The 23,168-nt window shown below is 49.2% G+C and overlaps 7 protein-coding genes across 7 annotated transcripts; 5 read left to right on the top strand and 2 right to left on the bottom strand.

Moving 5' to 3' along the window:
• Positions 1-58: 58 nt before the first annotated feature.
• VFPPC_14650 (F-box domain-containing protein) lies at positions 59-2,476 on the bottom strand (the record flags this gene model as incomplete). Its single annotated transcript, XM_022428924.1, has 3 exons — positions 59-180; positions 283-1,804; positions 2,144-2,476. 3 exons carry the CDS (start codon positions 2,474-2,476, stop codon positions 59-61), a joined length of 1,977 nt encoding a protein of 658 aa, XP_022284236.1.
• Positions 2,477-2,985: 509 nt separating this feature from the next.
• VFPPC_16492 (hypothetical protein) lies at positions 2,986-3,318 on the top strand (the record flags this gene model as incomplete). The annotated part of the gene is made up of 1 exon (XM_018294245.1): positions 2,986-3,318. The coding sequence occupies one exon, from the start codon at positions 2,986-2,988 to the stop codon at positions 3,316-3,318; it is 333 nt and encodes a 110-aa protein (XP_018141169.1).
• A 3,888-nt stretch (positions 3,319-7,206) lies between these two features.
• On the top strand, positions 7,207-7,473 carry VFPPC_16491 (hypothetical protein; the record flags this gene model as incomplete). Its single annotated transcript, XM_018294244.1, has 1 exon — positions 7,207-7,473. One exon carries the CDS (start codon positions 7,207-7,209, stop codon positions 7,471-7,473), a length of 267 nt encoding a protein of 88 aa, XP_018141167.1.
• A 3,615-nt stretch (positions 7,474-11,088) lies between these two features.
• Positions 11,089-12,460, top strand: VFPPC_09752 (hypothetical protein; the record flags this gene model as incomplete). Its single annotated transcript, XM_018288233.1, has 2 exons — positions 11,089-12,053; positions 12,211-12,460. 2 exons carry the CDS (start codon positions 11,089-11,091, stop codon positions 12,458-12,460), a joined length of 1,215 nt encoding a protein of 404 aa, XP_018141166.1.
• Positions 12,461-14,484: 2,024 nt separating this feature from the next.
• On the top strand, positions 14,485-16,515 carry VFPPC_09754 (drug transporter; the record flags this gene model as incomplete). The annotated part of the gene is made up of 1 exon (XM_018288234.1): positions 14,485-16,515. One exon carries the CDS (start codon positions 14,485-14,487, stop codon positions 16,513-16,515), a length of 2,031 nt encoding a protein of 676 aa, XP_018141165.1.
• A 644-nt stretch (positions 16,516-17,159) lies between these two features.
• VFPPC_14651 (hypothetical protein) lies at positions 17,160-17,928 on the bottom strand (the record flags this gene model as incomplete). The annotated part of the gene is made up of 5 exons (XM_018292419.1): positions 17,160-17,226; positions 17,291-17,327; positions 17,394-17,678; positions 17,739-17,763; positions 17,845-17,928. The coding sequence occupies 5 exons, from the start codon at positions 17,926-17,928 to the stop codon at positions 17,160-17,162; spliced, it is 498 nt and encodes a 165-aa protein (XP_018141164.1).
• A 1,575-nt stretch (positions 17,929-19,503) lies between these two features.
• Positions 19,504-23,004, top strand: VFPPC_09755 (ABC a-pheromone efflux pump AtrD; the record flags this gene model as incomplete). Its single annotated transcript, XM_022428672.1, has 3 exons — positions 19,504-19,923; positions 19,989-21,099; positions 21,164-23,004. The coding sequence occupies 3 exons, from the start codon at positions 19,504-19,506 to the stop codon at positions 23,002-23,004; spliced, it is 3,372 nt and encodes a 1,123-aa protein (XP_022284235.1).
• Positions 23,005-23,168: the final 164 nt, after the last annotated feature.

Here is a 23,168-nt window from a genome sequence, read left to right on the forward strand (position 1 = left end):
CGTTTTCTGGTCGTCATTAAAGTCTCCTCCCCACCGTAAGGCTTCATTGATTCGCAGCTTATGGCACAATCAGGCTGTCGACTTGAACCCGCTCGAAGAAGCTGATATGGCCAAAGCCAACCCAATATTGAGCCAGGCGATTTGGTCCAATGAGCAAGAGCTGACTTTCAATATATTTATCTACGTACGGCGTGTGGGCCGCGGTATGGTCAGTGATTCGTTCAGATTCGTAGCAGCTGCTGTCAAACGTCTAGTAGCATGGTCCTTGATGAGTCGGCTTACCTCGAACGAAGCCAGTTGCGGCAACATGTCCTTTGCTCTTCACCACTCTGGTTCCGGCGAAAGGGGGGTCTGTGGCTATCCCTACGTAGCCTCCGGGGCCGAGATCATCAGCAACAAAAGTGTACTCGCCGCGCGGCACATTAGGATCCCCGGTCAGCTTTATTGCTTCTAAGCGGCCACGGTACATGTGGGCTTCCCGTCTCCTTTTTTCCCAAGCCCCGTCCGCCTCTTCGGCTTCTCGCACCAATCCAAGCTCAACATCAGTGATGGGAGGATCATCTGGCTGATTGATGAGCAGGAATTCACAACCATGACCACTATAATCCCCAACCCATATACCCCTCCAAGGTTTCGTGACTGTCGGCGTGTACAGGACCGGGTCAAGTGTTGAGTATGTGATGATTTCCTCTCCAATATGAATACCCGCAGCACCGGCAACTGGTATGACGTTTTCTTGGCCGTTTAGTCCATTGAGAACCTGCACCATGCCTGCAAAGCCGCCTGCTTGTCCCCCAATGAGGCTCGGCGGCGACGGCGTCCCTGGCATTTGCATCCACTGCCGAATACGGAAGGTCTGGTCAGAGACCTCCCCTCTAGACCTAGGCCGATCATCCGGCGACAGGTCAATCACAGCTTGACCGGATCTTGCGCCAGACACGTGGTGGCGAGCTGGGATAGTTGGCGGTGGCCAGACATTGTCGTAAGGGTAGTCAGCGGCGAGCTTCTCATCCGCTACTTCAGGCTCCAACGGCCGTGTGAGCAAGAAGTTGCTGAACATTGGATCTGAACGGTTTCCGCGTGTCATTGGTCTCTCGGCAGCGAAGCGGTTAGCGCCGGGTCTGGTAGCAAAATCTCCGACCTCCTGCCTGTCTTGGACATCGAACTGCAGGACGGGTTTGTCGAGGTGCAGCTTCACCTGCGGCTCAAATCCATGAATAATAACCTGATTGTCTGCTGGCCAGTGTTCGAATGTGTTCCTGTTGCTCACTGCTAGCAATTGGTACCCTTCAATACACCCTCTCCTAGGGTCAAAGCGCACGATAATCAGCTTGCCCGTTAGATCCCTGTCACAGAACCATATCTTGTACTTGGGCAGGAACCAGATTGGGTCATGCGCAGCGTAAAGCTCCCGAAAGCTATTACAGGGCCCGGGGTTGGTCAGTGTCAGACCTGGTACATTTCGCTGAATGCAATGCATCCAATGGAAGTCTGACACGGCTTGCTTGTGAAGCTGCCGGCAAGTGGCCGCGACAGAGAGCAGATCTGTGGCAGAGAGGTGCGACAGGACGCAGTCGATTAATTCAGGAGGCAGCATGAAAAGGAGGGGTGTGTTTGCACTCCAATTGGAATTATGTCTTGAACTTAGGGATCCAGCGACTACGTCCTTTGATATCGAGTGCTTGCCTGCGATGCGATTACCAGTTAGCGTAAGACTGCCATCAACAAGTGCTTGCAAAATCATTATGATATCATGTCCCATATCAAGATAGGTAGGTTGCATCTTCCAAGCCCAAGACTCAGACTACACAAGATTAATCATACTAAAGCAGGCCTTTAGGAACGATGACTTTGCCTTGGATAGGACAGCCAAGGGTAAGGAGTATGGAAGGGCCCCCATGGCCATAATTTCACCAAAGCGCGATAACATTTCCTGCCATAGCCTCTCCACGAATCTGGCAATACAGAGGCATGAAAATGAATGGAAATAGGAACAAATGAACCCCCCCGAATATGTCAGGAAGGAGAAACGCGACTGGATACTGGACATACCTTGCAGAGCACTATGATGATTTTGGTTGCATCTGGAGGGACCATCACTCGAAGGCATTTTATCAGAAATGCGTTGCCTGTATCGATTTACCTCCTTCGGTACACTTTTGAGAAGTCCTAGGTTGGTTTCGTTTTCTGCGTTGATGCGGCCGTAATTTGAAGATGACGTGGTAACTGAAGTTGGCACAATGGGCAGCAAGTCGTGGATGTGACTTTCGGATGACCGTAGTTGGCTTTGCGAAGAGGCTGAAGTAGGCGCTGGTGAAGGAGCTTGACGCTTTGGAGCTGGCTGGAGAGAAGATGCGGAGGGTACAGGTGATGACGATGCTGGGGATGATGAATTAGAGGCCAGATTTGTCTCTAGATGAGAATCATCAGCTGGCTCCGCAGGACGTTTTCCTCTTGACGCTGCGAAGCCAGCCATTGTGCAGATATATCACTGCAGGTTGACAAAGAGTCACGGTGAACAAAAGCCAAAGGGATCGACCAGGTGCGTAATTATACATTCAGTGTCACAATGTGGCACCGAGCTTGAAGGCGCGCTGACGAACGTGTGCTCAGGGAAGAGATGATCCGGACTGAGGTACTAGACGGGGCGCAGTGGGTTTGCGGCCGAGTAACTGTGGATGCCTGGCTCGCTGGTTGAGATGCACGACGCTAATAGGTGAGGATGTATGCTGTTGCAGTAACACATGCAACTGACTGTCTGGTTTGTGTCCAACGATTATTGTCTGCAATTTGGCGTCCGTGGCGCGGCTGCTTGAGGTTGCACGCAAGTGCCTGCAAAACTTTTTTTTTTTTTGTCCTTTGAATCCTGCTGGTCCGCCAAGAACAAGCAGGGGGGAGTGTGGTGTATGAATCGAGGACGGCACGGCGGGACCTTTGTGGTGGTTAATGGGAAGCGGTAGGTAGGAGTGACAATATGATGGCTGGATGTTGATTGTTCAAGTTTGGCCCGTGTTGGCTTGGTTGGGCGATTGTTGCAGTCAAGCCGGCTGCCTGTCCCAGAGAGAACAGAGAACCCGGAACGACAAAAGGCCCAGAGATCCGCTTCAGTGCCTGGTGCAGATGGATCTGAGGGACCAAATGGATGCGGTCAGCGTGCCAGCTTCTCAACGAGGAAAGCTAGGCCCTGATGCTGACCAGGCTGGTGAGCTTGTATCAAAAGGTTCCCAAGTTAAACACAAGGTCTGCAATAAGTATGGTCCTCTTTCGGACTTGACGGCTTTCGTCTCGGCCGTCTGTGACAGGCTGTGTGGAGTGTAACGAATCGGACCGTAGGCGTCAGACGTATGGTCTTGTTGCTCTATTTTTGTGTGTGGTGATTCCAGTCAAACGGTGGTGAGGTCAGGTTTGGTTTTTGGATGCATGGGCAAAATGGAAATATGGTGCCAGAATGAGGACGACCGGGCGTTTGATGTGAGGTCAACGTCGAGGTGTCCGGTTTGGTCGAATGGTAAAGAGGCAGGAGCAACCAGATCAGAAAGGGACATGGAGGGCATGCACGCAATGAAATGGAAGCATGCAAGTCATCGACGACATGGAGCAGAGAGGACTGAGGGCTTGGGTCCCTCCTGAGCCACCACACTATTTCCACCAGAGCAGAGCAGAGCAGACCAGTCCGGACTTGACCTGACCTGACTTCAATCATCTAGTCACCTCAGTGCCACCAATAATCAATGTTCCGCATCGCATGCCCAGCTGTGAAGCCAGCGGACACCCGAGGAGCAGACTCAGGTGGTACTGGCAGCTACACCAGACCAGATCACACCAGGCCACACCAGACACAGGGACCAGACAGCATTCCACGACTCGAGTTCGCCAGGCCGTCTTTAACTGTGGATCAGAACTTTTGCTGGCCAAGGCTGGACATGGAGCTCCCTCTGAGCAAATGCGCCATGCCTACGGAGTACTCCGTGGGGTCAGTTAATATGCTCAAAGGGAGGGGAAATGAACCTTCGCAGAGCTGAGTAAGAGCCAGCGTCATGTATGTACGCTTGTCCTTCCTCTTCTTGTTTTAAATTATCTTCTTCCATAAGACCTTCTGACTACTCATGTTGCTCGAGAGGCTCCAGTAGTGTGATTGCAGAGCCTAAAACAACGTCCGAATCATCCAGCGCGTCGAGAATCCCAATAAATCCGTTTGTCCGTCTCTGCAGAATCAACCCCAGGGTCAAAGGTTGACCCCCAAGATGAGCCGCCACATATGGAGGACATGGGCAACAGTTGACATATTGACGCTATAATTAGCTCTTAGCCTCACTGGTGCCTGCTAGCTCTGGTCAATGCAAGGTTCTGCCTCACCACAAGACATTTTCGGACTTCCCATTGAGTGGGGACCAGTTCCCCAAGGACCTTGAGTCCTTGACCAAAAAGCCCCAGACTGGCTATCAACCTGGCCTCCATTGCTGCAAATCATGGGATACTCTTTGTCTGAATCCGCCATCTAGTTTGCCAACAGAGGGGCTCTGTCCTGTTACCTTTTCTTGTTGTTCTCTAAGTGCTAACGTAAACTTAACTAGCAGGGACCGGATAGTTACCAATTGATAAGTGCGAGTTGGTTCAATCGCTCGCAATTTCAACACCATCACCGACCAATATCATAACTTCCTCGTTTGCACCCATTTGCGGCGTTGGTTGGTTGCATTTCAATTGGCTAGGTAATCTATTTGAGTACACGTATAATTCGGCTCGTCCAGCCTACATTATGTTAGATTGCCAAGGTGGCAAGATCAACACGGACGGCGTCTTGAATCGTCATATGGCAGGAACATCATTCGCAAGACGCCATTGTGTCCTTGTCTTGGTATATTGGTTCCTTTCCCAGCTCAACAAGGCGTTCCTTTGAGCGCGCGACCGTCGTTGTGGTTGGTTAATTATGCTGCCTGTTCATTTCCAACCCTCGATGCGCTATTTCCGCTTTTAGTCATTGCAGTGAGAATGATGAGACAGCTCTTCACGATTGGCATGACAGGAGTCCCACCACCCCTTTCTTTGTTGTCCCAGAGGATTGACCAGGAGTCCATCTTCCTCCAGGTTGGCAAAGTTATGTGCAACACCAGTGTGACTTGCTGTTAGCCTACGAATGAATACTTGTCACAACATTAACTATTGAGTTCCATTGCGCAGGCTCATTTCAGCCAGGAATAAAGACGCTTACTGGGTGGTATGTGGTTGATGATGACACAGGGTGTTTTTGCTTCAACCCTTGCATATGGAGTATATATCTATTTGGAATTTTGGGCACTTGGAGCAGTAGACGGTAAGAATGCTTATTTTGGTTTTCACTTGAACCATCAAATTCCACATTGCTCATGATATTTGGTGGCAAACCGCCATTCGTGGCCGCAGTCAAGCTCATAAGGCCACAGTAGTAAAGCTCCTCAGAGAAGTTCGGCTAAATTGCTGGAAGATTGCCAGAGACTTTTTGTTTCTGGCCTTTAACCATTTCGGTGCAGCGGTCTTGTTCGGATGACGGATGACGGAAGATGGACAAACATCCGGAGACTGGGATTCTACCATACTGGATCAAGGAAACTCAACGGGCCTGCGAAAGCTATTGCCACTATGTCGGCTTTGGGGGTAAACTGACTCGAAGCTTTGACACAGTGGCTTGAGATTACTCGGCAATTATTCCTTCAGCTAGTTGCGTTGCTTGCAGGATCAGACTCGGCCAGTTCTGCAGATCTACATCGTCAATGCATGGCCGAATCAACTTGACAGCCTTCATCACCTATGCTCAACTCGGACCACTCAACCGTTCCACCTCCTGCCTCATTCTTTCTACTTCGCAATTTGCCCTGTTCTCGTATTACGCCAATACCAGACAGTGGTCCGGCCCGTGTGACCGTTATTATTGCATAGTTTGGGCAAGTGGCCAATTATTCAACCAGATCACGCCGGCCGGCAGCCTGCCGCCTTTGGTAAACGTGGAAATAGACGCAGTGAATTGGGTTTAGCCCTTGTTCGACGAGACGCGACGAGATGCGTCGCGGCCGAGCGTTTCAATGACTGGAGACTTGGAAACTGCGCATGGTAGTAGACGTGTCCAATTAACCGAGTTTCCGATTATTTCTGTGAAAACTGATTTGTTGGACCAGAGGGCTCACTGATCTAATAAATTGCAGAACATTGATGCAGAACAATTGACGGCATTACAACTGCGCCGGGTGCTTCCAAGGGCACAAGACTAGACTCTTAGCTAGTGATGACGAAGGCTAATATGCATTCTGCAAAAGCTACAGCGTCATTTCATCAGTCCCTGGTGATAGAATTGTGATTATTATCATTACCCAATGCTGCAGCATCGCTTGCTTACCTATGTGGAAGGAGAAGAGGAAAACCTACAGGAAGCTAAAAGCCTGATATTATCCGCAAGCCTAGGTAATGGCCAGGGGTATGTACTTGAGTATGTAGCCAAGCTTCTAAGGAGACAACATTGAATGAATCCACCAGACACAATGCTCACTTCACTATGGCAAGACTCCAGCCGGTCATGAGCATCTGGTTTCTCGAACAGCGTTAGGAGGTCATGCCGCCTTACACATATTACCTCCGCCTCCACTCAGACTAATGCGATGCCGGACAAGGATGGAGCCGGTTGCGACCAGCCGGTTTCCAGGTACCAGCCGGTGTCATGCACAATTTAGGTAACTGCATGTTGAGAAATGATGTTGTATTGCAACGGTCTAAGTACCTAGGTATTTGATACAAACTGCCAAGGCCAATTGCTGCGACTTGGAAATCAAAAAGTCCTTGACCGGTGCAAATACCACAAATGGTAAGTGACTGCGGGGTCCTGGGTCATTGACATTGACATTGACATATTCAATCATGGAACAAACTTGACAACATTGAGGGTGGTTGGTAGTCAGTTGAATGTTACGATTTTTCTCTGTTTTCCGTGTTCCTTTGACAGCTTGAGGTTGCTTCGATTTCCTTGACTTTTCCGACATTGAAGGTTCGTTGTTTCGCTCTCTGTTCCCCTACCAGTCTATGTCCCTTTTTGGCCAAATATTTTCTGTTCTCTTTCTTCCCTTTCTTCCGTCCTCCCCTCCTTCCCTTCCTTTTGTTTTCTTGCTCTTTTTCTTCCGGTTCTCGTTTTGCAAATTTTTTTTTTTTTTGGGGGGGGGGTTTTAAAGGACAGACAGAAAAATGTTCCGGCTTCTGATGCAACCACAGTGCGTCTACATGCAGCCACGACGTTCCGTGCTGGCGGTCGGCCTTCCTAAACAAGTTGAGTCTGGTCTTGCTCCTCTCTCCTGCACCAGACAAAACGTTGACTGCACTGCCGCTCTCCACTCCGAGGTGAGGGCCCTTTGTCAAATCTCGCTGCCAGATCAGTTTGATGGCTCCAGCATTTTTGGCACTGTGGCTCTCCCATTGACATGGACTCCCTGTTTCCGCCCCAGACCCCCCTGACCTGTCTCCTGGTGCATGTCTGGTGTCCTTTGTTGACGCGGGACACAAACCAGACGTCAAGTACATTGTCATCTGTGGCCCATACAACAAAGTTTCATCGTCGCCGGATCTCCATCCCGGCACTGCGACCACGCCACTCGATCTTTGCCTTGTGTGGCCCTCAGCTGCCATCTCTCCACCCTCGTCTTGTCTCAGTGACACCAGACGATATCCCCTGGGCTTTGTGAGAGCTTTGATGGGCTTGTCCCTGTCTAAAACAAGTTTCGGTCTTTCCAAGGAGCAGAGACACCAGAGCAGGCATTACACAACATTGAAGTTCGATCTCCGCCTCTTGCGGATGGCACGGCTGGACAAACCATGGCCGCCTTTTTTCCGCTCATCTCGGAGATATTGCCAATGCTTATGCCCGCCACAACACATGTGACGCGGGCCAGAGATCTCGAGCCGAAGCATCCCACCGTTGAAGGTCCGGTAACCATAAGGGCGGCGGTTGTGGGCAAGTGTGATACCATGTCTGCCACCGGTGAGTTCTCTGCCACAATTTTTACAATAACGCCATGTTGTATATGCTCCAGTTAAGGTAACATTGCCCGAAAGTCCTGACAGTTCGACCACAATCCGAGACGGCAGTTCATCACAACAGTGAACAAGGTTCGTGTCAAGCTGCCCCGACCTGTATATTGGTCCTGCGTACGGGTCGTTGCCGGCTGTGCTCTGCCTGCTACGCCCTCCATCCCGGTGATGCCAATATTTCCTGGCATGCCAGTATAGCTAACCCTCACACTTGTAGATGCCATCATGTACACGGTTTCTGGGACTGGAACTCTCATAGTAAATGAGGGCTTCGAGTCGGAGCTTCGGAAGCACGACATGACCGCAGGTGACTTCGCATTTGTTCCCGCTTGGACTGAACACCAGGTGGCCAATAAAAACGATGTAGATCTTGTTTTCATCGTGATACATGGCGGATCGCGTCCGGTTGGTGCCACACTGGACGATTGGGGTGGCAACGAAACCACACCACAGAGCTGAAGTAGCATTTATGTATGCTATGTATAAATGTTGACACCTCCGGTACGTCATTCGAGGCCAATAAATCCTAATTTATCCATCATGCAGCAAGACAATTTGCAATCAACCAAGCCTTTGGATGAGCTGAAGGACTCTTTCAAAATCCTTCCTCCTGTCAAACACCTGGGCGTGGTCCAGATGAGGGAAGACAAGGACCTCCACGTCGTCTACATCTCTCCGGTCTCTCCCCTTTGCCTGACTACTAGCTTCAAGTCCATTTATGACTTCTGGACAGTCTGTCAAATACTGGGAAACTGCTGTCGTATCCACAATCAGGTCTCTTCCAGACAAGCATACTGCCACTCTTCGGGCGTTATGGCCGCCACCTGGATCTACTATCAAGTCTTCCTTCCAAAGAATATTTTCTCTCCAGAAGAAATGCCTGCCAAGGCAGTGCGCCACTCCCAGGTCAGTGCTCGCGAAATACCAAAGCTGCCACTCATTTGCTCGTTTCGGTATCCGTCGAGTGAAGTTGTAAGCGACGTTTGGCAAGTGGAGAAGAATTGTCACAGGGTCAATAAGGATGACTGATTCAATTCTGCTTCTTAGTGATGGCGACCGTAGCATATGTGTGGTAGGAATTGACCCATATGAATGAGACACCAATGTGAACTTCTTCCAACTGTGGTGCTGGTCCAGGATGTTAGCCATCATATTCAATAGTTCGTCCTTTCGAGAAGGGACATCCGTAAGTCGAAAAGAGATTGGAAGCATCTCTGGTACGATGATTCCGACTTCACCGGAAGCGCTGATGCTGCGTAATTCCAGTATAAACCATGCATATGTCCACAGGCCTATGCCAATCCCGTGCCAGAACACAATGGGCCGCCTGCTTCCATCGGTATGAGGCAGATACCAGTAGCTGAGCTCGGCGGCTGGTGAACGATGCTTGGCAAAGAGCTCCTGCGGGCGAGGCGGGAAGGTTCTCCAGGCTTCCTGAGATTGCCTTGCATAATAGCGGAATCCGTACCAGGAAAGTAAGAAGTGCGTGGCCATGTCAACTATAAATACAATACAGTACCACAGCAAGCATCTGTAGTGAGTAGATATGCCGTCCAGAGTGAGACGGAGGCTCCTAGCAGAACCGTATCCATCCCGTAATGAATGTCCAAGGCGCGATTCCGTCAGGGTAACGTATTCATTGACTTCGGTCCAAACAGATTGGGGCACAGTTTCCACGTTGCCGTCTTTCACTTCCATATCGAAAAAAGCCCATAAGAAGAATTCCTGTAAATTGCCTCGACGAATGTCATCCAAATCTGCACCGAGGAACCACCAACGCAAATATTCATCAAGATGAGGAGTATGTGCAAGGCAGCTGTTGAATAGCTCTCTCCGCTCGATATGAGATAACGGAGCAGGATGCTCCGCAGCACAATTCAGCCGTCTCTTGTGTGGACTGTATATCAAGATGAAAAACAATGCCTCGGCCAATAGCAAGGCAACCAGAATGAGGTTTCCTGTCCCATACCATGTTGAGGTTTCTCGCAGAAAAACATTGTAAAGAAAAGTGATGATATATAGGACTGGAAGATATTGAAATAAACATATGAGAATGCGAATCTCTATTAACTCGCAGAAAGACGTGCCAATCATGGTGATATGTAGTGAACTGAATGGTCCCTTTCCACTATGATACGACAAGAGTTTGTCTATGCTTCATTCCTCTAAGCATGAGTTAGAACCTTTGAGATAATTATGGCGGTTATTATCCTTTTCTCGCATATGAAGGTTTCCTGTCATTACCAGTCGTTCCCTGGGCGAATTTTTTTTAGTTGGCTCATGCATAAATTTTATGATGTCAGTATGCGAAATTACCACTGAGGAGGTGGGTTGAAATCTTGTAGACGATGAGGTACGCCATATGTGTGCGTGTTGCGGTCCATGAACTAGGCACAGTTGATCGATATGATAGTGATGTAGATATCTGCTGTCTCAAAGTCCGAGATGATGTTCTAGCCAATGCATGGTCAAGTGGCAGTAAATCTCTCGATATCTCCCACGCAGACAATTTCTAGGTGCAAGGCATTTGACGACAGGGAATGAGAGCTTGGTCTCCTGAATCTTCGTATCGGTAACCCTGCTGAACCCTCCAGAAAGCATTTACAATGTGCGGCGCAATCCTCGGCGGGTCAGGCTAAACTGGCTCTGTTTGAGGTCGAGCTTCAGATGGTCAAGGCGTAACGCGGGTTGTGTGGCATTCAAAACGGCGGTTTTGGACTTCACTGGATGAAGCACCTTCGTACTTTAGTCGCGGAGAGGTTGGCTGCCATTCGAATACTTAATGGGGAGGGGTTCTGCTCGCGAAATTGATGTTCGAACATGAAAATGGCCGGAGAAAGGCCAAGTCGGACGAAGGTAGCAAGCGCACTACAATCAATGTCCAATTGATTGGTGTCTGGTCACAACACGCACGCGAACCACACATGCCCCGGTCAAATGTCTCAGGAACGTTGACGCTCTCCCACACATGCATGTGCTGAAGCCGACTGGACACGGAGACTGGAAGGAGCCATGCTGTCAGCCCCGCCAGCCAATCGAACGATGGCAGTCCTCGACGTCATGACCTTGGACAAGATTGACCTTCAAAAATCCACCAAAAGTTCCTCACTGCTCGACAAAAGAGGGAAATTTTTCTCTCAAGTTGGAAAACTCGCCTCCCTCCGAAACAGACACAGCTCTGACAGCGGTGAAATCATGGCAGAGAAATACATTTTGCGTATAACCGCCGGCCCAACCTATGATGCCGCCACTCATGTTGAAGTACCAGTGAACAAACCTCAGCCGATTGAAATCAAGAGCCACAACGCGCACATTGAGCTGAACGTCAGAATTCAAGGCTATAACGGCCTGCCCTTGGATTCACCATCCACATCACCCTACTTCTCGGCAGAGCCGCATGCGAAAAGCAACGACCAGTACAGTATTTCCATGAAATTTACACCTCTGAGGCCCGCAGTCGTTGGGGATCGTCTGGGAAACCATGAGGCTGATGCCGCGGCGACTGAGGAAGCCTGCCCAGACGGAAAAGCTGAGGGGATAGGCGGGCATGATCTGCAGTTTGGTAACGACTTTGATCGCCCTATTCGAGATAAACTACCTCCTGGATTTAACACCGCCATGAACATAGTGAAATGGTGGATCGATCCTGGTCTCGATGGCGACGCCTATGCAGATAGGCCGTTCTTGTATGGACCTGCGTTGAGTTCTTTCAACTCCATTCATCTTGGACCTGGCGAATACTCAGAAGATAAGGGTGGGCTGTGGTTTGAGGAGGGCGGCGATGAAAAGGGAATGGGCACCCGCCAAGCTATGGGTGTTCCGGAGGACAGCAAAGCTCGGATGAAATGGGCATTAAAGGACGACAGCAAAAGCAAGTGGACGTTTGAGTATGGAAGCACATACGGATTGGACTTTTTTAATCCGTACCTTGATTTCACCAACCTGGCTTTGAACCTGCCTGGCTTTCAGCTGCCAATCGTGAAGTACTGGGATGGCCAAGGGCTACGGTAAGAAACAGTGCCCCCGTCGCTCAAGCTGTGTTGCTTTAATGCTGTTTATGTGTTTTTTGCACCACTGAAGCCGTCCTTTGGTGTTTTTGTTTTTTTTTTCCTTTTTTTTCTTCAGCGTTTTAACCAAGAATCACAGGCGCTCACACGAACTTAGATATGTCCTACGTAACAAGCAAACAGCAGAGGCATACCTAGTCATTGTATTCACGATTTATCTTCGCGAAGATGTCAACGAGGATGGCACACTCAAAGAGGGGGCAAGTGATCGGGTAGCAGAACGACAAGACCCGACTCAAGCTTCCCACGAACAGCACGGCGATGCAAAAGCCATGCAACAACCAAACGGCAAACTACCGCCGAGTAATGGAGGTGTGGAAGTCACAAGTCCCGACGATGTCGATTAGACGCCATGTTGCAACCACAATCTTCAGCATGTATGTTGGGGAAGACACCCTTTCCTCCAATTCATTACCTTGATAGTTAGAATTAGAGCTTCGAGACATTACCCTGTACACTTTGGTTAGGACTTACGCAAAGTGAAGCGTCGTTGAACTACTACGCAGGAACGTGGGACGTGAAGTATCAACAATGATAACAAGCTTGGCGCTATGAGACTTGATATTACACGACATGAAGATTAACGATTCACGACCATTGCGACGACACAGTAAAATGCGCCGAAAAGAAAAGCGGCAAGGGCGTGGACGATGAAGCACGCAAAGGAATAGTGGCTGGATCAGCAGTGTTTTGGATTTGATGTCAACTTGATCAAATAGAGTCTAGACAAGCCACCATCAGAAGACAATGGTCGGTTCTCTCTGGACTGTGCAGGAAGAAGGCCAACTCTCTAGGTACCTAGGTAGTTGATAGCAGGTAGCTACATACCTAGGTAGGTGAGCTAAAGCGCCCAAGTACCTACCTAGGTGGGTAATGAGCGTAATCACCACTCATGAAAATTCCCTTTGGACGGGATCGGAGTTTGGCGCAGATAATTTCTCCAGAATTTTGACCATTTGCCGCGAGTTACAACCGAGTGGAATCCATGCAACGCCAAAGCCGAGTGAGTATGGGGTAAGGCATGGCTGGCTGGTTTTGTTTCGACCAATGCGTCGAAGCTAGAAGGCCTACTAGTCTAACTGTTGAACTGGTGGCGTTCAAATGTTGGCGTTCGCCGGCTGTAATCGGGAATAACTCACACAGCCTCTGACCTGAAGAGGTTGGAACTTTATTTCAAATTGACCACACTGGTGACCTTGTCATTCACCACGACTGTCAAAACTGCAAGCGTCAATCCAACTGATGGTAAGAGTCAGCCCTGCTTGTCTACAAGTGGGAGTTAAAGGAGGGTTTGTTGTTGTTGTTGTTGTTGTTGAGTGGACGCGTCGATGTCCATCATTGTCAGGTCTGGTTGGTTTGATAAACTTTCAAGGAGCACGAATATGCGTTGACTCGGTGGGAGGACAAGAGGACAAGAGGGCAAGAGAACAAGAGGGAAACTGTTCAGTGCAAGCTCGGTGCAGGTGAACAGGAAAGGGATCAACCAGGTCGGGTTTCATTGGATGATGGATGAAAAGATCTGGTCATTGCTTATTCCCGTCTGGTCTGGTCTGGTCTGGTTAGTGCCTCAACTGTCGTTTCCAAGTTCTCCAGCAACAAACCACACGTGCATGCAGATGGCAATCCAGACTTCGGGCACCAGGAAGAGGAAAATGAGCGATCAAATATCAATGTCCCGTCTGGCCTAGTCTCTTCCCCACGAATACCGTGGTTCAAGTAACAAATCGGTACGGTCTGGTCTATGTCACGTCAAGTCAGGTCATGTCCAGATGTCGACATGGACATGGACATGGACATGGACCAACGCCTCCCGAGTACCAGCAGATCCAGCGAACCAGACATGGACATGGACGCCCTCCATGCCGAACAGAAACCGGGTTAACGTTGACTTGACGTTGGTCATTTGTCATGGTTCAATAAACGACTTGGACGTGGGGCTCGGATGCAGAGCTTGACGCACTACTCGCACCTTTCGCACTATTTGAACAAAACATTCTTATTCCCGTTCATGTCCGCCTCAATACCATGTCATGCTTCGCCCTTTACCCACACATGGTGTAAAACAAACCAGACCCCCATCGCCGTTCACCGCAGACAAGAGGTCTGCGTTCTTGGCCCCATGTTGAGGACACGACATTCCGTTGTGGGTTCAATGTTCCCCCAGGCTGAGAGGTTCACCAGACTTAAGACGACCAGACTTGACCTGACATTTTGATTTCAACTTGCGCACCCCATCTGTGTAGCATTTTCGGCACCTCAACTGTCCTGTTACATTGGTCTCAAACCTACAAGCAGTCTGGTCTGCCTCTCACAACAACGGGGGAAGCCACGCTGGGCTGCCTATTAGGTACCAGACCAGACATCTGGTACCATGGCCGACGCCGACGCCGACGCTCACGTCGTTGGAGCTGGAGCTGGAGCTGGAGCTGGACCTGGACCTGGAGCCGGAGTCGTACGTGACTCCTCGGGCGAGCATACAAACGACGAGCCGGGCCGTCATTCATTCAGCATCAGTGAGCAAAAGGCTCTATCCGCCTCCGAAATGTGTGAAAAACAACGCGATTCGGTAAATCAGCCAGCAATAGTTGATGGCAACTACCGCATCACATATTTTTACCTGTCCTTCGATACAGTATTGCCCTCCGTCCCAACGCCCCAGCAAGGCGCCTATTCAGATGCGTCCAAAGTGCCGCCATGTCCTGACTTAAAGCCATATATGTCACCTTTGAAATGGAGTCCAGCTCGAAAAAACGTTTCCTTGGCACTCTCCTGTATTGCCACATTTCTCACTGCGTATACGGCGGGCTGCTATTCACCGCCGGCCGGCATCATTGCCCATGACCTCGGCACAACGCGAATAGTCACATTGGTGGGCATTACCACGTTTTGCATGGGTTTCGCCTTGGCTCCCATGGCCCTGGCACCCATATCAGAGATTTGGGGTCGCTTCCCCGTCTTCATCATTGCCGGCGTCATATTCGTCGTCTTTCAGGCTGTTTGCTCTGTCATGCCTCATATTGCAGCGCTCCTCGTAGCCCGATTTTGGGTCGGAGCTGGCGCTTCAGTATTCAGCTCCGTCGTCGGTGGTGTCATTGCGGATCTCTGGGATAAGAGTGAACGCAACACACCCATGGCCTTGTTCAGCGGCTCTGTTCTGGCAGGCACTGGAGCTGGTCCGCTGGTTGGCACGGCTTTCATGAAGACGCTCGGTCAGACCACGATAGCGTGGAAGTGGACTTTTTGGCATCAGGTCATACTAGACGGTGTGCTTCTCATCTTTCTGATATTCCTGTTCAAGGAAAGCAGGGCCTCTGTCTTGCTTACAAGAAAGGCTAAAAAGCTCAACCAGTGGTATGAAGAGCTGGAATCAAATGGCATATATGGAATGCGCATGCAAGATTCCTCTGTGCCCGCCATTGCTTACTCGGCGTCGTCCAGCGACACAGTTTTGTCAACTACCGCAGATACACCGAAAGGCACATGTACTCAAGAGAAGATGGGAGACAGCCAAATCCGACACCTGCGTATCCGTTGGGTCGTCAAGGAAGATGAACAGCGCCCACCTGTTTGGCAGATGATGGCTACGTCGGTGAGGCGGCCGTTCCATATGCTATTCACCGAACCTGTCGTGTTTTCGTTTTCACTCTGGGCAGCGTTTTCTTGGGCCGTCCTGTACATGTCCTTCTCCGTTGTACCCTTTCTCTATCAAAACAACTACAATCTTGCTAGCCGAGTATACGGGGCCATCATTGCAGCAGCCGCGTTGGCAACTTTTGTGAGCATTTTGCAACAACATCTTCTCAAACACCCGCAATGGCGAGCCCATGATGACGGCTTCGAGTATTCTGACTCCAAGTTTTGGGCATTTATGAGACAACGATTCCCGACCGATTCCCCCGAAGCACGACTCTACTTTGCTTGCGTTACCGCACTGCTACTACCAGCCGGCCTATTTGGGGCCTTCTTATGTCCGGAATATATGAGCGGCTATGCGGAAGCCATAGGTCTCGGTTTTGCCATCTGGGGTATTTACTCCATATACCTAGCAACATTTAACTACTTGGCGGATTCGTACCACATATACGCCTCTTCAGCGTTGGCAGCCCAGAACTTTTGTCGTAACGTTCTCGGCGGCATATTTCCACTTATTGTCAACGCCATGTTCACAAACTTGGGCCTCAGAGGCGCTGGAGGTATGCTAGGCGGCATTGCTATGGTCTTGTCCATCATTCCCTGGGTCTTGCTGTTTTTTGGTGAAAGAATCCGGTCACGCAGTAAACTGGCTATTGTGAGTACCAGAGTCCCCAAGCTGTATTTGCGCGAAAGATTCCCTCTAACCGTAACTCAAGCTGCTTCAACAATAGCAATGGCGAACACCGACGTCGCAAAACAGAGTGACTAGCCGTGGAATTACCTAGTGACCCTTGATGAGGGCCGCAGATCGCAACCAAAGATAAATGCCCGTGCAGTGGTTAGAAGCATCAGCACATAGACTATATGATAGATTAGCAGCAGGCCCTTTTTCCCTCGATAAGTATGCCATATGATGGGCTAATTACATTTCAGTTGTCAAATTCAATTGGTAGCAAACTATGCGACATCCAAAAACAATATTATGCCCTATTATCTGCAGCCAACGCCATGTCATAGTCACTGTACAAGAACATATAACTTTGGAGGACGAAAAAGGGCAGCAGGTAGTAAATGTTGCGAGCTGAACACAGGTGAGCTGTGTAGAGGCTAGAGGTAAGTAGAAAGCTGCCCATTATCTCAGCTGTAGATATGTACATAAATCGATTTGCATTCCTCTACATGGGTCGTACCGACGCACAGCATCCTTTGGCACGTGGGTCTTGTGCAGTGAAGTTTTTTGTAGATTTAGTTGTCGGTCAAGGCTAAATCCTGTGGCTGAGATGACATCCGACCTTGGTAGCAGACGATTCCTTTGACCTATGAGGATTGTTCAAAACTCAAAGACAGCCATTGTATAACCTTCTCTTGAATGTGTCTAATTATTGAAGTAACGCAACTTGACGCGTAGGTAGGCTATTTCGACTTGGCTTTCTGAGCTTGCGCCTGCTCGTAAATCCAATCGTTCAAACCGTTTTTATTTCTGTTCACAGTTAAATTAGTCTGGGTTCCGGCCAGCTCTAGGATCGACAATCTTTGATACGTACCTGGCGATTTCAATGGCATAAAACTGCATTCGAGGCACTGAGATGAACAAACAACATCAGCTAAAGATGGAATAGCTAATCACAAGTCGGGCAGCGGTCTTACCAAATATAGTAGTGTTCTCCTCATATTCTGACTTGGCGTTATTACGCACCATTGTCCCAAAATTGTAGTCATCGACCTTCTTTTCATAGGCCATCATGAAGTTCCTCCACCGTTCCTTGCCATCTTTACTTTTCATCTCGTCTTCGTCCACGGTAGCAGCGGGGTCAAAGTCGGGAAAGGCTTCTTTGAGATGATTATAAATATCATCGTCCATCTTCGTTAGGCGCAGAGTTGAGCCCTTGACCTTCTCCAATATCGACCAATACGTTTGCATGTGCTGGACAACTGCAAGGCGAGGGTTAGCGATCATTACAGTCCTAATTTACAAGTTCGTCATGGGCAAACCTTTGACGGCAAACTGTTTCTCCATCTAGATTCCGCGGCGGATGCTGTCAGCGAGCTGGGACACAAATTGACGAGAATGTGACATTTGGGTGTGGTTTCGACGTACATCCTCCATGTTTCCGGCATCCTCAGCATTGAAGTTCGCCGGAACATTTCCTCCAGAAACAGACATGCTCTCCATGGGATCCATTATGGCGTCTGGTCAAACAATGTAATTGGGATCGCTTTTGATTATCTGCCCGTTCAGCCCGTGTCGTCGGCTAGTGTTCTTCACAATTTGTCGATGTCGTTTCACGAAGGGAAAAAAATAGTCGATCTACGTGGGGTCGGTTGTGGTGGGATTTTGACTTTGACTCCAATGGAGGGGCACATGCACATGCACACACCAATGTCTGGTCTGGTTTTGTTTGCTTTCTTCAATCTTCTTCACAGCACCAGCAGCTATCTGCCCCGCCCGCCCAGCTATGACATCAAAGTCGCTTGTAGCCAGACCTCATACAGTATATATACTGTACGACACTGTGATCGGCACTGCGTTCCGACTTCACGTATCCTGCCTTCTTCCTCTTGGCCACCAGCATGGCGTAAATAGAGAGAGTCCTTCGTTTGCCATCGAGCTATCCTATTGTCGTCTCCCTTTCTTCTACTTGGTTCTTTTCACCACTGCACCACTGCGGATATGAAGATGTTTCGGAACAATAGTGCGCAACCAAGTTGGACAATGGGGTGCCTCATGCACTTTGGCCATTCTCACTACAGAGTGTCAATAAAATCGTTGTTGGTCCAGCCCGAAGATCATGTCATTCTGCGTACCGTGTAAAGAATCGTTATCTCACCTTATCCAATATATATTTTCTGCTGTTTGGTACTCAGCCTCAATGGTTTTTGCAACTTGCCTCCTCTGGGCACGTTTCTTTCCTCCATTTTATCATCAAGAACATCTGCTAGGGCCTGGAAGAATCCGTTATGATGAAATCACCGAACCAAATGCATGAGGCACGTGGCGAGCACACATTGAATTTGCCTCGATCTAGCTCAAATTTCGGTGTCGACATCAGGACTGAGAGCTCGTGGAGACTACTTTTTTACTTTACCAAAAGAAACCACCTTTGCGTCCTCTCTGCCGCTCTCGCCTCAACAGCCGTAGTTGCCACTCTGAGAACACTTCTTTCAGTAGCCTTGGGCCGAATATTTGACATTATTTCTGAGTTTGGCCGGGGAACTCGTACAGGACACAGTGCTCAAGTCAATGTTTCCGCCTGGTGTCTTGTACTCGTCGGCATGGGCATCGGAAATTGGCTGGCAAACACTTCCCTTCTCAGTCTCTGGGTTGTTTTTGGCGAGTTGCAAGCGAGCGAGATTTATAGGAATGTCTTCACGAGCCTTTTGTCAGAGAGCACAAGCTGGTTTGCGTCGTTGAAAGATGGTGTTGAAGGTCTTCACGTCAGAATACACACGTAAGCTCAAACCCAAGCCCCTGACGGCAAGTTCTGACAAAGGCTGAACAAAACATCACATTGATAGACAAACCCGTGATTTTCAGCTGGCAACATCTCAAGTTCTGGGCTTCATCATCTGTGACACTGTCACATCTTGTGCTTCACTCGGTATTGCATTCTACTATTCTTGGAAGCTAGCCTTAGCCCTTGTGTCTACTTTACCGATTTCCTTCATCCTCCTTTGCATAGTCTCCCATAACCTGGATTCAGAACTGTGGGCCCAGAAACAGTATTTGCAAAGAGCTTCCACTTTCGCAGCCGCCGCCATGAACGGCATCGACCTTGTTGCTGTTTTTGGAGGCTATGATCGGGAGGTGTTCAGGTACGGTTCAGTCCTCAAGCTTGCCGCACGACACTTCTTGCTTCAAGTTCGCTGCAATGCTATTCAAAAAGGCTACATTGCTTTCTGGTCCATTTCAATTTTTGTTTTGGGCTTTTGGTACGGCCTTGTTTTGGTTGAACAGGGCACACCGCCTGGACATATCGTTACAACCTTTTATGCAATTTTGACTGCATTCCAAGGCGTTGAGTCCTTCGCTGTCCACTGGCTCGTCTTGTCAAAAGGCAAAGGCGCAGGTTATTTCTTGGCCAACCTGATTAGACAAAAGGAAACCCTGGAGTCTCCGCCAAGTGCCGGCACCGAAGCTAAGATTGTTAGCTGCATCGGGGATGTTCGGTTAGAACATGTAAGCAACTACATCAAGAGCTGAACAACTATGTCGAATGGCACATTCACTAAGATATGATGCAGATAAACTTTACCTACGAGTCAGATCCGAGCAAAAATTGTCTGACAGATGCTTCAATGCACTTTCCAGCCAAGAAGATGACGTTTATGATTGGAGAGAGTGGTTCAGGGAAAAGCACAGTTTGTTCTCTGATTGCTAACCTTCTGACACCGGCTGACGGGCAGGTAACAATCGATGGCCATCCTGTTCATCAGCTACAAAACAGCTGCCTTCGAAGACACGTTGCACTCATACAACAGCAGAGCCCCGTCATCCATGACACCTTTTTCAACAATGTGGCACTTGGGCATAATTTTCCGTCAGAAGTTACAATGTCGGACGTTTTGCGAGCATGCGAATTCGCGCAGCTAGACTCTGCTATTTTAAGCTTGCGTAATGGAGTCTCTACGGTGATTTCAGCCGACGCTCGGCTGCTTAGCGGTGGTCAAAGACAAAGGCTTGCCTTGGCCAGAGCAAAACTGCGTGATCCGGAAGTCTTGATACTAGACGAGCCCACGAGCGCCTTGGACCCTGCCAGTCAAATCACAATCATGAAAGCCATCAGGAAGTGGCGGCACGGCAAGACTACCATCATCGTCACTCACGATCTGTCCAACATCGAGGATCAAGACTTCGTTTATATCCTGAAAAATGGCTCCGTGTTTTGCCACGGCCGAATGAATCAGCTGCGGAATATCGCAGAAGAATGCTGCAATGCGAAAGATGGAAGAAGAACCAACAGTCGTCACTTTAGCAATAGCTCGGTCTCAAATTCCAGCTTCGGGCCACGAGCAACAAGTCAATTATCCCCGGCTCATGTCCATGACCATCTCCAAGAGTCGCAGAGAAACTCACTTCTTGTAGCTTCGCCACCATGGTCACGCGGTTATAACGACTCCTCCACTCAAAATTTTGAAAAGAATACACGCAAACGATTGTCAAGACCCGTATCAGTGGGCTGGCAACTAGCCTCTGATGCGGAAAGCAAACAGAAACAGTTCTCAAACTACGTAGAAAGTCGTTTTGCTATGTCAGTGGCCGCTGGAGGAGCCCCAACTTCAAAACTGCAGCTCGGGCCTGTCAAGGAAGAATCGCGGGACACGGTGAAAAGACAAAACGCTGTGGACGCAGAAAGCTCCACCTCCTTGGGTCATGAATTGCCGAGAAAATACGACAAATTCCATGGTCAAGTCGGCAGACGGCGGCCGCGATCTGTTTGATCGCCGAGTTAGATCTTTGCCTGGCATCATCAACACTGTGTGGTGGGCAGTACCGGGCCGGGATTGCTTTACTCTCATCGTCGCCATTATCCTCTGTCTGATTGCTGCTAGCGCGACACCAGCCTTTTCCTACTGCCTTGCCCAACTTCTAGCCGCAATGTGGGCAGAGGCCGGCAAAGAAGTGGGTGTGAAATGGGCACTGTACCTTGTGGGAATTGCTGCCATTGATGGACTCTGCACAGGTGTTGGCCATTACCTCTTTGAGAAGGTCGGCCAAACCTGGGTGGACAACCTGAGGAAAACTGCACTCAGAAATATCTTGGAACAGCCAAACAGGTGGTCCCAAGGAATCGACGAGACCGGCAGGCATCTGGGCCAATGTCTTGACAGGAACGCCCAGGAGATGCGAGCCATAATTGGCAAAATCCTTCCTGTCATAATAGTCGTGCTGGCCATCATGTTCATCTCGATCGTCTGGGCCATGACAATCTGCTGGAAACTGACATTAGTTGCATTGTCACCTTTGCCATTAATTATAGTAATGGTGAAGGCCCATTCTATGGTCAGTTCCAAGTGGGAACAGAGGTGTAACATGGCAGCTGCAAATATCAGTGCCATTCTGCGAGAAATGTTGATCAATTTTGAGTTCGTTCGAGTTTTTAGTCTTGAATCATACTTCAATGACAGGCAATTCTCAGCAGCTGGTCATTGTCTGCGCACTGGGCTTCAGAGATCGCTCTATACAGGGCCATTATTTGGCCTTTATCAGTCCATTGTTATGCCTCTTGCCGCCTTGGTTTTCTATTATGGCACCTCAATTGCGGCTGAAGATACGGGTGCCAATGTCGGAAAAGTCCTTCAAGTCATCAATCTCCTACTGTTTAGCATAGGAACTGCGTTCGAGCTGCTAAATGGTCTTCCGGAGCTTCCTTGTTCGAAAGAAGCAGCTGCTGAGTTACTCGCATACGTCCGCTTACCTCGAGTTACCCAACAACCCCTGAAAACCGTTACAGATCAGCCATCCTCTCTCCTCCCCATACGAATTCGCAATCTGGATTATGTGCCTGATCGATTCTCTCCCAAGCTTCTAAACAGGCTATGCTTGGAGATTGAACAGGGCAGGTCCTTAGCCATAGCTGGTGCGTCTGGTAGTGGTAAATCGACACTGTTGTCGATTCTGCTCGGAATAAATGCACCGAGCAATCTGGCACCGGGTCAGTTCAAGGATCAAAATTTTTGTTTGACTTTTGGTGACGCATCCAACACCGCCATGGACGTGCGACATCTACGTTCCATGATGGCATATGTTCCTCAAAAGCCATTTCTTTTCCCTACTACTATTGGCGAAAATATTGCCTACGGGATTGATGCATCGTCCACTCAGTCTCTAAAAGACACTGTTATCCAAGCAGCCAAAATTTCTGGAATACATGATTTTATTGAATCTCTTCCAAATGCATACGACACTATTGTTGGTGATGGGGGGCAAATGTTGTCCGGTGGTCAGGCTCAGCTGGTGAATGTTGCGCGTGCCTTGGCAAGAAAACCACAACTTCTTGTCCTGGATGAGCCTACAAGCGCCCTGGATGAGAAGAGCGCAGCCGCAGTCCGTTCAGCCATAACATCTCTTATCCGATTATCGTGTAAACAACAGAGCACCATGGCTATCGTTGTTGCAACTCACTGCCCGAAAATGATGCAGGCTGTAGACGAGATCTTGGTTCTTGACGCAGGCTCCAAAGTTGAGCAAGGACCATACGAGACTTTGGTGGCAAACCGCGGGTCTCTTTGGAAACTAGTTGATCACGACAGAAAATAGGGTCGTTGGGTTCGCGTACTGAAGATTAGTAGAGCCAACCTGACACTAACAAGGATCAAGCTCTTCACCTTGTGTCATCTGGGTGAGGGTCGAAACAGGAACAAACGTTAAGAAGAGTACTTGCCAAAATTAAGAATCTCTAGTACTATTGTATAGAAGTCATT

This window comes from Pochonia chlamydosporia, chromosome 6 (assembly GCF_001653235.2).
Source record: "Pochonia chlamydosporia 170 chromosome 6, whole genome shotgun sequence".
Classification (NCBI taxonomy): Eukaryota; Fungi; Ascomycota; class Sordariomycetes; order Hypocreales; family Clavicipitaceae; genus Pochonia; species Pochonia chlamydosporia.